Source organism: Lampris incognitus, chromosome 7, assembly GCF_029633865.1.
Source record: "Lampris incognitus isolate fLamInc1 chromosome 7, fLamInc1.hap2, whole genome shotgun sequence".
Taxonomy (NCBI): Eukaryota; Metazoa; Chordata; class Actinopteri; order Lampriformes; family Lampridae; genus Lampris; species Lampris incognitus.
Genome location: NC_079217.1, coordinates 67,655,144 through 67,669,684, shown reverse-complemented (window position 1 = coordinate 67,669,684; position 14,541 = coordinate 67,655,144). Strand labels below are relative to the sequence as shown.

Genomic DNA, 14,541 nt, shown 5'->3' with positions numbered 1-14,541 from the left:
ACACACACACAACTGCCCAGTGCAAGAAAGCGCACACCGCAGCAGAGCAGCTCGGACTGCCGCCCCGCACAGATGGTGTCCGCTGTCTCTGACGGGAGGAGCGCCACACAACGGAAGACCGTCCCTGTCCAGTGGTACAGCTGCAAGACATATATGCCACATTTCAAATGACCTTGAAGAGCAACTCACTGAAACACTGAAGGTCAAACGCTTTGCCTTTCAAGGGGACGAGGCAGCTGGCAGCACCGAGGACGGCTCGTTTCCTGCGGATGTTCACTTCGTCACGGCAGAGTCGCTGTGTGAGGGTTTGCTGGTGTGCAAGGACGTCCCAAGCAGAGCGACAGCGGACGGCCTCCTCAGGCTCCTCCTCCTGGACCGCTGCCGGACACAAGAACCGGGCAGCCGTTTGCACGGATGGTGCACAGGCCGAGGCAGGGCAGACGAAGGCGTGGCAGGGGCCAATCAAGCGGGTCCCGCCAAATGCGCAATGGACGCACTATGTCCTATACAGAGAAGCTAGACTGAAGAGGTCCCGGAAGGGCCGTTTACACAACAACGTTTTCACTGAAAACGGTAAAGTAGTGTGACGTGCATGGATAACGGGACACGCTGGCCGCTGGCCGGCGGATCTGACCCCTCAGTCGAGCGGTCAGCGACGTCTCCTGCGGTGCGGGCGGTACGGGTTCGCGTCCCGGCCGCGGCACTTCCTGTGGCTGCCTTGTCCCCCAAGTTCGCTACGGTATTGTTGCGTTTTGGCCGTTCGCTCACACGACAACGGCGTTTGGGGGCCCTGAAAACGCGAACTTTGGAAACCGGGTTCCAGAGTGACATCTTTCGAAACCGCAACTCCAAGCGCGCCGTGTAAACTAGCAACACCGGTTCCTGTGAAAACGGTGACGTCACGGCACCACTTCGCACATGCGTATTACGTTTTCAGTCAATAGCCATGCGCGAGTAAGACACGACATTAACAATGGCGGCTTAGCGAGTTGCGTCGGTGCCGTTACCTCTGCGGAGGTTAGGAGCGCTCCTCCGGCAGACAGCACATTTGCTGCACCGTGATTTACATGCGCCAAACTCTCCGTCCACCTATACGTCGACGGAGGGCAGCAACAAAGGCGACAAAGTTATGCGTTTTCGAGCGTACACTCGCCATCTTTTACTCGCCGCGCTGAGAAGAAAGCGTTTGTGCGCAGGCGCGTGGTGTTATGGGGTCCGCCGGAAGCGAATTTCCGAAATGATGGGTGACGGAGGAAGGCTTATTAACGTTCATAGGAGGGGTGGCGGAGGAAGGCTCATTAACGTGCGTAGAAGGGGTGGTGGAGGAAGGCTCATTAACGTTCATAGGAGGGGTGGCGGAGGGAGGCTCATTAACGTTCATAGGAGGGGTGGCGGAGGAAGGCTCATTAACGTTCATAGGAGGGGTGGCGGAGGAAGGCTCATTAACGTTCATAGGAGAGGTGGCGGAGGAAGGGTCATTAACGTGCATAGGAGGGGTGGCGGAGGGAGGCTCATTAACGTTCATAGGAGGGGTGGCGGAGGAAGGCTCATTAACGTTCATAGGAGGGGTGGCGGAGGAAGGCTCATTAACGTTCATAGGAGAGGTGGCGGAGGAAGGCTCATTAACGTGCGTAGAAGGGGTGGCGGAGGAAGGCTCATTAACGTGCGTAGAAGGGGTGGCGGAGGAAGGCTCATTAACGTGCGTAGAAGGGGTGGCGGAGGAAGGCTCATTAACGTTCATAGAAGAGGTGGCGGAGGAAGGGTCATTAACGTTCATAGAAGAGGTGGCGGAGGAAGGGTCATTAACGTGCATAGGAGAGGTGGCGGAGGAAGGCTCATTAACGTGCATAGAAGAAGCGCTGCCTGCGTTGCTCCTGTCGACACGTCCTGAGGGATGGCGTTTACATGGCGTAAATCCTGAGGAGACGAGCAAGCGGTCAGCAAGCGGTCAGCAAGCGGTAGTACGTGAACTTGTGTGAAGGGGGTAGTGGATGGGGTTCCGGTTAAGGGATTAATATGTATCGTATGTTGGTGTCATGGGCGAAGATCGGCTATAACTTATGCTAGCTAACGTAGCGGACTAGCCAATCACAGGCTTTGACAGGAGCAACGCCAACGTCAGAGCGGCAACGTTTCACCGGCCAATCAGGTAGCGCTTCTTTTATGAATATTAATTAGCCTTCTCCTGCCACTCACCGGCCAATCAGGCAGCGCTTCCTTATGAATATTAATTAGCCTTCCTCTGCCACTCACCGGCCAATCAGGCAGCGCTTCCTTATGAATATTAATTAGCCTTCCTCTGCCACTCACCGGCCAATCAGGCAGCGCTTCCTTATGAATATTAATTAGCCTTCCTCTGCCACTCACCGGCCAATCAGGCAGCGCTTCCTTATGAATATTAATTAGCCTTCCCCTGCCAACCTGCATTTCGGAAATTCGCCCACCGCAAAGGCTCTCTACTACAAAGTTTCACCGCCACCTACTGGCCTGGCATGCATACTACAGCGTTTTCAGTCGTTTTTTGCGGATCCGTGTGCAATGCGGATCGTACTGAAAACGACGTCGTCTGAACACGGAACGTTTTTAAAACGCGAAGGAAAACCGTGTCCGTTTTTAGCAGGAGCGCTGTGGTGCAAGTGTTTCTGCCAGTAAACGCGGTGTCCAGATGAACTGATTCAACCTTCTGTGATTTAAGGTTGAAGGTGTGGTGACCCACATCTATATAACGAGAGACATTCACCTAAGAGGACGGTGTACCTTTAAGGGAAGAGGCGAGGGGTCAGATAAGGCACTTCCGCTTCCGGTTCACAGTTCAGTGTCGTTGTCGAATGTATGACATGCTAAGTTGGAGCTAGTAAACTACCTCGACTACGTCTACTCTCACGTCTCCTGTCTCGTTGTTTTCTAACTCCACAAAGGATTTGTTTGATGCCCATACAAGCCGCTATTGACCTGAAGCTCTAACTAAACTAGAACAGACTAAAGGTAACTAAACTAGACGTAGCTAACACAGCCTTACTTCAGCAGCATGTGTTGGCAGGCCTGCATGCTGTGCTTTGGTCAGCAAGACCGGCAGCGAGACAGACCCTTGCTCACACTCTTCCATGCTGAGCGCCACATTGGTCACCGTTTCCTGTCTGTGACTGCCCCGCAGAGGTGGGGCGGGGTCTGTGCTTGTCAGAGGCTTGCGTCACGCTCGCCGGCAAGATGGTGGAGGCCATGGACCGCAGCGCCGACCCATGTCAGGACTTCTACCAGTTCGCCTGCGGAGGATGGATCCGGAAAAACCCACTTCCTGATGGGCGGCCGCGCTGGTCCACCTTCAACAGCATCTGGCAACAAAACCAAGCCCTTCTGAAACACCTGCTGGGTGAGACGCACACAGACACAAAGACTGAGAGACAGCTGGACAGACCAACAGACATGGAGACATACAGATGGACAGAGGCAGACAGACAGACAGAAAGGGATAGAGACACAGAGAGATAGACAGCTAGACAGAGAGAGACAGACAGACAGACAGAAAGAGACAGACTGACTGACAGACAGCTAGACAGAGAGAGACAGACAGACAGAATGTGATAGAGACACAGAGATAGACAGACAGACAGAGAGGGACAGACAGACAGAATGGGACAGAGACACAGAGAGAGACAGCTAGACAGAGAGAGACAGACAGACAGAAAGGGATAGAGACACAGAGAGATAGACAGCTAGACAGAGAGAGACAGACAGACAGAAAGGGATAGAGACACAGAGAGATAGACAGCTAGACAGAGAGAGACAGACAGACAGAATGAGATAGAGACACAGAGAGATAGACAGCTAGACAGAGAGAGACAGACAGACAGAAAGGGATAGAGACACAGAGAGATAGACAGCTAGACAGAGAGAATGGGATAGAGACACAGAGAGATAGACAGACAGACAGAGAGAGACAGACAGACAGAATGGGACAGAGACACAGAGAGAGACAGACAGACAGAATGGGATAGAGACAGACTGACTGACAGACAGCTAGACAGAGAGACACCGACAGCGATAGACAAACTGAGATAGAGACAGATTGATAGACACAGACAGACAGACAGACAGACAGACAGACAGAGATACACAAACAGAAGTAAGTTCTTTGTGTATTTATGTACGTCCTACTTTTGTTTCCTTATGGAGTAGTGATTTCCAGTCTGACTTATCATGGAATAGTGATTTCCTGCAGCTAAGATTTATCTGCTGCCATAAGGAGACAGCATGGTGGCAGTGGGCGTGACTGTATTTTACCTTGGTTGTCCCCAGAAAACGGGACGTTTAATGGGAGCAGCGAGGCAGAGAGGAAGACGCAGGCGTACTATCTGTCCTGTCTCAATGAGCAGAGGATCGAGGAGCTGGGCGCTCAGCCGCTCATCAACCTTATCAGCAAGGTAAGAAACCGCCGCTCCTCCTCAACCCTCAACTTTCTGCAGGAAACACCTCCTCGTCACTCCTATGAGAGAGGAGTATGACAAAGACTACATCCTGTCCACCTCATACTGCCTGAAAGATGTCATTTACAAAGGAGAGGAGGAGATGGAATAGATAAGTACCGAAGTCTTTGTCTGTCAATCACATGCTCAGGAACGTCTTCAATCATCCTGTTTTTATCTTCTAACTCACTCATTCACAAACTGTCCCACAACCCTACTGTACACTGACGTTACACAGGATCTACTGTTCTCATCTTTATACTGTGTTTACTGATAGTTCGTCAGAAATTAGCCCGCTAACCATTTTGTACAAACAGGAAACGAGACAAGACATGACACAACACATGCACCAACAGAAATGCAACGAAGGAGAATCTGCCAACAAAAACAGTTGATAAAATTGTCTTTTGATTTATGAGTTTCTTTTTAGTTTTCATTAATTATTCTTTTTACCGTTCTCCTTTGAGACGGCAGAGATGCTGCCATACATGACAGTTGATTTCTTTGCTTACGCCAATAGTACTTGACTGAAAAAAGAATGATTAAACTCACATATACACCACTGAGGGTTAGCTTGCTGCTCAGCCATGGGTCTTGTCACCAGCCGCCATTTTTTTTAAGTTTCCACCTCCTTTGTTTCTGAAATATGTTGCATTATGGGACATGTATGTAGTACCCAAGCGTCGCCACTAATGAACAAGTATTATTGTATAAACTGTGTAAGTATTATTGGGCGACACGGTGGCGTAGTGGTTAGCACTGTTGCCTCACAGCAAGAAGGTCCTGGGTTCGAACTCCGGGGTTGTCCAACCTCGGGGGTCGTCCTAGGTCGTCCTCTGTGTGGAATTTGCATGTTCTCCCCCATATCTGCGGTGGGTTTTCTCCGGGTCCTCCAGTTTCCTCCCACCATCAGAAAGACATGCGTGTTAGGGTTAATACTCCTGTCTGTGCCCCTGACCAAGGCATGGCAAGACGAACTGGAGTTGGTCCCTGGGTGCTGCACGGCAGCTGCCCACTGCTCTTAGCTACACAGCTAGGATGGGTAAAATGCAGAGCATAATTTCCCCATGGGGATCAATAAAGTATATCAAAATCAAAAGTGTCTGCCAACAGCACACAGAAATGGAGCAGATTTCGTTTGCACGTTGTAATATGAAGAATTCATTTTGTTTTCCACTGTAAACCCAGTGAGAGTCAGAGTACAGAGAGACTGGATGAGGCTGAAATGGGTGTGATGACACAAGGAAGGACTGGGAGAGGTCGGAGGTGAAGCTTAATTGATTAGTGTTGTCATTTAGTGACATCAGCAGTTGTTTTTGGTGTTGCAGATTGGTGTGTTGCTGCATTGCTGGTGTATCAGCAGCAGTATCAGCAGCAGTATGGTTTACCTGGTTGTGGAATGGACCTTTTTGGTTTAGGGTTAGGTCTCTCTTCTTCTTGCTTCTTTGCTGACACTGCAGTGATGATCTCTTGTGTCCATGTTTAAACATTTTACCAACAGGTTTCCAAACTCTGGTCAAATGCAATATGAGCCCTCGACCATGGCTTGAATAGAGACATCTCCCCAAACAGATATTAAATCGATGTAGGCTTCTTTTACTGCCATCCTCCTTTCACATTCCCCCACAAATATCTCATCTGAGTCACATTAGTTCAGTCACTCGGGACTGAGTCAGATTTACGGTGTAGTCTGAACAAAGCCTAAAAAACAAAGGCTTTACCAGCTCACCAGATGTTTAAAAAGAACGGTATGTCTAAATTATGGTTGGTTTCTTGCTCAACTGGCACTACGAGTCAAATAATTTACCAGCTGCTATTTGACCAACTAGATGTTCAGAAGGAGCCACTTTAACAGGTAATGCATTGTCATGTGGAGGTCCGGTCCTATCCTAAACATTTAGTTGGATAAGTTGGTCTATTTTCTTCCTGCTTGTCTGTGTTACTGTCTGTCTCTCTGTCTGTCTGTATAGGAGTCTGCATGTGTGACTGGTTGGCTGACGTTCTGGCTGTCTCTGTCCATGCAGATTGGGGGCTGGAACCTGACGGGACCATGGGATAAGGATAACTTCATGGACGTTCTGAAGGTTGTGTCTGGACCGTTCCGAGCTCAGCCCTTCTTCACCGTGGCCGTCAGCGCCGACTTGAAGAACTCCAATAGTAACATTATCCAGGTAGAGCCAATCTGGATCATTCAGAAGCTTCTAGGCTTTTGGTGCCACCAGTCTAGAAAAAGATTCAACCGGGTCAGGGGGTCATAGAGTGATTTTTGATGGATCACAGAGCTCAAGGCTAACTCCAGGATAGTAAAATAATGAACACAACGTCAGCCAACTATTTGACCAAGTCATGATTTTATGTTGATATGATCTTTTATAAATATCTGCTAGCTATTTGCTATTAGCTCTCCATACTAAACAGATAACAGTTAGACCCCTGTACTGGCAACAGTTGTCCTTTTTACCCCAGCTTCTACTTCTGCAAAGACAATGGTTCCACTTACCTCACCGTCCGATTGTGTGAGCTGCATCTGTCTTATGCACAGAATTGAGGAGCTGTAGCGAAGAATTTCCACCCTCCATCTGATTCAGGGGGCAGAAAAGATTGTGGACACCATCATAACCTTCAGCCCAGCACAAAACAACACCACCGCTACTGGAGAGAAGGACTCCACCATTCTCCTCTCCACCGATGATGGGGCTGCTCCCCCATCTTCTCCTCCACCTGCTGCTGCTGATCCCTGGACCCAGCTCAGGGCAAAGCCCAAAGCCCCAATGAATTCCACTCCATCCCATCCTGAGCTTTGGTCCATAGTTGGTGCCCTAAGAGTGGAAGGCATGGCTCATGTGTTCCCCTGTCACATGAAGTCAAACTGAGCAATAGATATAACATCGTTGATCTCCATGAATTTCCTCCACTGACTGGTAACCTCAGTCTTTCTATCTCCACTTACCCGTCCTTCTTCACGTCCCATGCTGTCACGTCAGTCTCTCCACTCATTTATCACTCCAACACTCGGTTTTTAGCTGAATCTAGACAAACTTCTCGCCCCACTACTCGTCACTCCGACTCTGTTTACTCCTGCACCTTGGGCCTCTTGTCTGCCTCCTGCCCCCACCGCTGTCGACTCGTCCTTAACACCATCACCTCCAACCCCATCATCAACCCCCAATCTGACCATGCTTGTCATAATTCTATAGTTCCCCCATCACCTCATGTTAAGAGTCTGGGTGTCATCCTGGACAGCACATTTTCTTCTGAAGCCTACATCAACAATGTTTCTTGGTCTGCATACGTCCACCTACGTAATATTAATCGTCTTCGGCCGTCACTTACACCTAAAAGCACCGCCATACTCACTCACACCCTGGTTACATCCCTTAATGACTACTGTAATTCTGTCCTCTTTGGTCTTCCCCTCAAGTGTCTTCATAAGCTTCAGTTGGTCCAGAATTCAGCTGCCCATATCATTACCAGAACTCCTTCCATAGATCATATCACTCATGTTCTTCAGCAACTCCACTGTCTTCCTGTTAAATATCGTATTGACTTCAAGATCCTGCTCCTCACCTTTAAGGCCCTTAATAACCTCGCTCCTGTGTATCTTTCTGAACTCCTTCATATCCACACGCCCTCCCACACTCTCAGATCCTCTTCTGCTTTCCAACTCACTACACCATTGGCCCGCTTGACTTCCATGGGGACTAGAGCCTTCAGTCGACCTGCCCCCCAACTATGGAACTCTCCTACAAGACATTCACAACATTGACTCTCTTTCAACCTTCACATCCCATCTCAAAACGCACCTTTTCAAACTGGCATATTCAGTCTGATCCACGCTTCATTGAGTTTTGTGCAGATGATAATTTTATACTTATCTGTTGTGTTAAATTTTTATTGTCTACCCTGCTTTGTTTTGATTTTACGCTGTCTGATACAGTGCTGCTTGTTTTTGTTTTTTTATGTGTTCTGTTAAGGTGTCCTTGGGTGCTCTGAAAGGTGCCCACAAATAAAATGTATTATTATTACTATTATAAGGGATTCCGTTATAAGAAAAGGCCAAAGAAAATCCACCAAGTGCCCCCCCCCCAGGCGCTAAGGTGGCTGATATCATGGAAAAATGCACCAGCCTACTTGCCAAATATCCCCGTGCACGCAACATTATTATCCATGTTGGCTGCAATGTCTCTGAGCAGAGTTCTGAAATCTTAAAACAGGACATTATAAAGCTTTTTGACTCTCTTAAAGAGCACAAGCCAGTGCATTCTTAGTGCTGGTCCCAAGCCAGTTAAAAGGGGAGGGTTGCAGCAGGAAGGGTGTCCGGTGTAAAACCTTTGCCAAATCAAATATGCGGATCATAAATCAGATTTCCATTCTAGATCGGTTGAGGCCTGGGACTTTAATGGGCATAGTGCCTCTAAATTCTGTGCACTGTTTAATTCCCATGGCAATGTGTTTCCTGACTTCTCCGACCTAATTATTTGGTTAATTCTTTTAATTCTCTGTGTTCCTCAACCTTAGATCTCATCGCTCCTTTAAAGACTAGATCTAACTCAAGGACTAGAAAACAGCCCTGGTTAAATGATAGTATTTGAAACTGTAAAAGGAAAAGCAGAATGTAGATGGAAGAAATGAAAGAGTTATTACTCTTTTATAATAGGATGGTGAAAGACGGAAGAACCTGTTACTTTTTTGAACTTATTTCTGGCCGTCAGCAAAACCCAGATTTATTTTTAAGACTGACGATCAGTTGGTAAACCCAGCCACTCATTGTAACTCTGCTGATTGTAATGTTGATTGTGAAGAGTTTTCCCTGCCTTCTGCCCTATGACTGCTGGGATAGGCTCCAGCATCCCGCAACCCTACTGAGGATAAGCAACTTGGAAAATGGATGGATGGATGGATGGATGGAAATGTGGAGTTAATAAGGCTTAGTATTACCTCCAATCCTACCTTTTTAGATGTTGCCCACCCGCACCCGGATACTTTGAACTATTTCCCAACATTACTCTGCCTGAACTTTCAGAAATCATGTCTCATGTGAGAGCATCCTCCAGTTCTCGACACGATTTCAACTAAGTTTTCATTTTAAGTAATGGGATGTATTACACCCCATTTGGTCTCTAATTTGAACAGCTCCCTGTCTACTGGTTTTGTCCCGGATTACTTCAAAACTCCTTGTGTCCAACCAGTCCTAAAGAAACCTGGGCTTGATTGAACCCTCAAGTCAAGTAAAGACAATTTTATTTGTATAGCCCAACATCACAGATTACAAATTTGCCTCAAGGGGCTTTACAGCAACACAACATCCTGTCCTTAGACCCTCTCATCCAATAAGGAACAACTCCCTGAAAACCTTGTAACAGGGATAAAATGTAGGAAGAAACCTCAGGGAGAGTAATAGAGGAGGGATCTCTCTCCCTTGATGGACAGCGTGCCATGGATGTTGTGTTTACACAATTTACACAATACAACATTGAAAGAGGATAACACAATTATAATGGAATTATAATTGTGATTATTAGATTAGAACCCTCCTAGATAACTATTGTCCAATTTATAAACTACTTTTTATTTCTAAGATTCTTGAAAAAAATTGTTTCTAAACAGCTTCTTGCTGCTGTGGAAAACAGTAGTATCTTTGAAAGTTTCAGTCAGGTTTCCATCAGTATCACAACACTGACACAGCCCTTCTCAAAGTCCGCAATGGCCTCTTAAGGAATGCTGATGCAGGCATGTGTTCCATTCTTGTGCTGTTTGACTTAAGTGCACCCTTCAACACAATTGATCATGGCATTCTTTTAGATAGTCTGAGGCACTGGATGGGAATATCTGGTACTGCATTAGACTGTTGCTCCTCATATTTGTCAAAGAGCAAGTTTTATATTTCTGTTAGCAATCTGTTAACAGCCATTTTTCCAGGCTCTCCTCAACCTGCACGCTACTCTCACTACAGATCGCAATGTCATCCGCAAACATCATAGTCCACGGAGACTCCTGCCTGATCTCGTCCGTCAACCTTTCTGTCACCATTGCAAACAAGAAAGGGCTCAGAGCCATTCCTTGATGTAATCCCACCTCCACCTTGAACCCATCTGTCATTCCAACCACACACCTCACCTTTGTCGCACGTCCCTCATACATATCCTGCACCACTCCTACATACTTCTCTGTTACTCCCGACTTCCTCATACAATACCACACCTCCTCTCTCGGCACCCTGTCGTATGCTTTCTCTAAATCTACAAAAACACAACGTAACTCCTTCTGGCCTCCTCTATACTTCTCCATCAACATTCTCAAAGCAAACATCACATCTGTGATGCTCTTTCCTGGCATGAAACCATACTGCTGCTCGCTGATCATCACCTCTCCTCTCAACCTAGCTTCTATTACTCTTTCTCTCCTCTTAACCTAGCTTCTATTACTCTTTCCCATATCTTCATGCTGTGGCTGATCAACTTTATACCTCTGTAGTTGTTACAGTTCTGCACATCACCCTTGTTCTTGAAAATCGGTACCAGTGTGCTTCTTCTGCACTCCTCAGGCATCCTCTCACTTTCCAGGATTGTGTTAAACAATCTAGTTAAAAACCCCACTGCCATCTCTCCTAAACATCTCCATGACTCCACAGGTATGTCATCAGGACCAACTGCCTTTCCACTCTTCATCCTCTTCATAGCTTCCCTCACTTCCTTCTTGCTAATCCACTGCATTTCCTGATTCACTATCCTCACATCATCCAACCTTCTCTCTCTCTCATTTTCTTCATTCATCAGCCCCTCAAAGTACTCCTTCCTCCTTCTCAACACACTCTCCTCGCTTGTCAGCACATTTCCATCTCTATCCTTGATCACCCTAACTTAATGCACATCCTTCCCAGCTCGGTCCCTCTGTCTAGCCAATCGGTACAAGTTCTCTTCTCCTTCCTTAGTGTCTAACCTCTCATACAACTCTCCATATACCTTTTTCTTTGCCTTTGCCACCTCTCTCTTCCCTTTACTCTGCATCTCCTCGTAACCCTGTCTACTTTCTTCATCTCTCTAACTATCCCATCCAAAGCAGCTGGGTCAGAAGCGATGGTGGAGGAGAGGACGGGGGATGTTTCAGAGAGCCAAAAAAAAAAACACATCCTGGGGTGTACAATTAATTGCCAACGTCATGTAGTAGTCTAAAGAAAAAGGACAGTGTGCTGCTACCTTGGGCTTTTCAAAGATATCTAATCACTATCCAAAACTACAGAAAATGAAACAAAAACTATGTGGGAAAAAAACCCAGTCAAATTAGAACTACTGAAAAATACAAAAATATGTAATTTGACCCTGAAAAGAGGATAAGCAGTTTGGATAATGGAAGGATGGATGGATGGGTCTGTCTTTCAAAATAATTGTATCCTCTCTCTCTCTCTCTCTCTCTCTCTCTCTCTCTCTCTCTCTCTCTCTCTCTCTCTCTCTCTCTCTCTCTCTCTCTCTCTCTCTCTCATTCAATGTCTCTCACTCAAATACTCCTCCCCTCAACTGAAAAATGTGAATGTTTTATTTATAGTAGAAGGTGGAAGGGCATAGCCAGGGGGTTGTCACTCGTATCGCATCACATAGCCAAACCTACGACAATCCATTGTTGTAATAACACAGTTATAACCACAGAAGCGGCACTTAGCTGAAATTCACTGCTTTGTGTATAGATCGCATAGATTGTGCTAAAATGTCAAGATAAACACCAGGGTCGATGTTTCTGAGGGCGATGTGTCCAAATACATCAGTATTCGGTGAAAATTAGCTGTTTTGTGTTGTTTAGGCCTTTATTGTTTTTAGTGGTACTGGACAGACTTAGGGCAGATGTTTCGAGTCCTGGAATAAATTTATTGAAATGAATTTCAGGAAAAGAGAAGAAGACAGGTTTTTTTTGTGCAAATGCTCACCATTGGTTGATCTCCTCCTAGGTGGACCAATCAGGGCTGTTCCTGCCCTCCCGGGACTATTACCTCAACAAGACAGCCAATGAGAAGGTGAGGACGGGTTAAACAAAGTTGACTATCAACTGAAAGTCCCTCATGTAGTGACTGCTGATGAACTGTCTTTAAACAAAAAAACAAAAAAAAAACAAAGCTGAAACGCCAAGTGCTGCACAGCAACCACCAGTAGAAGACTGTGGTTGTACTGGTCAGCACCCAGTAACCAGCAGTGGTTGTGCTGGTCAGGTATTGATGGTTGCTTGGGGTTTCCCTCTGTGTAAAGGTTCTGGCAGCCTACGTGGAGTACATGGTGGAGCTGGGGTTGCTGTTGGGGGGTGAGAGGAGCTCCACTCTTCAGCAAATGCAGCAGATACTGGATTTTGAGATAGCGCTGGCTAACATCACTGTGCCACAGGACCAGCGCCGTGATGAGGAGAAGATCTACAACAAGGTCACCATCGCTGAACTCCAGGTGTGTTGTACATTATAAACAGCAGAATTCCTTGTTTAAAAAAAATCTCAGTCCCACCTATCTCCATTGCTGTTGACTAACGGACTTACAAAAAGAGCTGTACTTTTATTGTAATTAGTTTAAACCTCATAATGGTACAAATACTGTAATGACTGTAGGTAACTGACCTCTGAACAGATTTAAGTGTGTCTATTAGGGGTTTCCTTGTGAAGTGAAATAAAGTGTTTCATCCATAGAAGACACTTCTGAAGGAGGGATTTGATTTTGCAGAAAGGAATGAAAACACTTTGTCGTCTACTCTGTCAGGATCACATCAGAATCAGAATCATAAAGTCTTATATTGTGGCAGGATGAGGAAAAACACAGGAGACGAAGGCGAGTTTGATGTTTATTCCTCAACTCCAAAAACCAACTGCAGCAGGAACAACCCTGCACCAGCAAGCCCGGGAACGTAAACCACGCCCCCAGCTCACAGTCCTGCTGGGTGAGAGGCATAGCCCCTAGTGTCCGCCACACAGCCCCCCCCGAACACCCAGAAGGGACTCCTGGAAAGAAAATCAGTGTCTCACTGGAGGCTTAAGCAGCCTGCCATAACAGCTGCACCATCCCTCAGCTGAAACAGTAGGTGAAACACAGTCCAAAGCCGGCTGAGAAGCAGAACGCTGAACCCGTGAAGACACTGCCGGGGCCTGGAAGGAGGACGACCCGACGGGGAACCTGGGCCGGAAACACAACTTCGCCTGCCACCCTGTGCGCCGGTTTAAGCCTATCAAGCGTGACACGCTCCCTACGCCCACCCATATCCAGCACAAAACCCTTAGGACCCGTCTCAAGAACCCGAAATGGGCCATCGTATGGGGGTTGGAGGGGTGAGCGGTGAGCATCATGCCGTACAAAAACAAAACGAGCCGACATGAGCTCCGCAGGCACGAACGACCGCGGAAAACAGTGGTGAACGGGGCCTGGAACCCGAGTGCTGTCGGACAAAAAAAGGATAAACGGCCGGACGGGGGTCGAGGAGCGGAACTCCCAGGCAAACATTCCCCAGGGACGCGGAGCGGCTGACCGAGCAGCAGCTCAGCGGGCGAAGCGTCGAGGTCCTCCTTGGGAGCCGAAAGCAACCCGAGCATAACCCAAGGTAAACGATCCACCCAGTTACCATCCGAGTGCGCAGTGCGCAGCGCCGCCTTGAGCAACCGGTGAAAACGTTCACACAAGCCATTAGCCTGAGGGTGGTACGCAGTAGTGCGGTGCACCTGCACACCCAAGGATCGCGCAAGTGCCGACCAGAGCTCTGACACGAACTGGGGGCCCCTGTCTGAGGTGATATCTGATGGAGTGCCGAAACGGGCGACCCAGGAGGAAAGAAAAGCGCGTGCAACATCCGAGGATGTTGTGGTGGACAGAGAGACAGCCTCTGGCCACCTGGTGGTCCGATCTACCATTGTGAGCAGGTGCGTAAAACCCTGTGAAGAAGGTAGAGGGCCCACCAGGTCCACATGCACGTGGTCGAAACGTCTGGCCGGGATCGGAAACGGTTTGAGGGGCGACTTAGTGTGCTGGTGGACCTTAGAGCGCTGGCACGCTACACATGCAGCTGCCCACCCCTTGACGTCCTTGCGGAGGCCAGGCCAGACGAACTTGGAACCGACCAA

General features: G+C 47.8%; 1 protein-coding gene across 2 annotated transcripts in view; it reads left to right on the top strand.

Annotated features, from left to right (window-relative positions):
- The window catches only part of ece2b (endothelin converting enzyme 2b), a 164,989-nt gene that overhangs the window by 96,881 nt on the left and 53,567 nt on the right, over window positions 1-14,541 (top strand). Inside the window, exons 4-8 of one of the 2 annotated variants that reach the window (XM_056283014.1) lie at window positions 3,155-3,370; window positions 4,297-4,421; window positions 6,488-6,634; window positions 12,403-12,468; window positions 12,698-12,886. In XM_056283014.1, the coding sequence (XP_056138989.1) occupies window positions 3,155-3,370; window positions 4,297-4,421; window positions 6,488-6,634; window positions 12,403-12,468; window positions 12,698-12,886 (743 nt within the window). The remainder of the gene's footprint in view (window positions 1-3,154; window positions 3,371-4,296; window positions 4,422-6,487; window positions 6,635-12,402; window positions 12,469-12,697; window positions 12,887-14,541) is intronic. The other variant, XM_056283015.1, reaches the window with a different exon arrangement.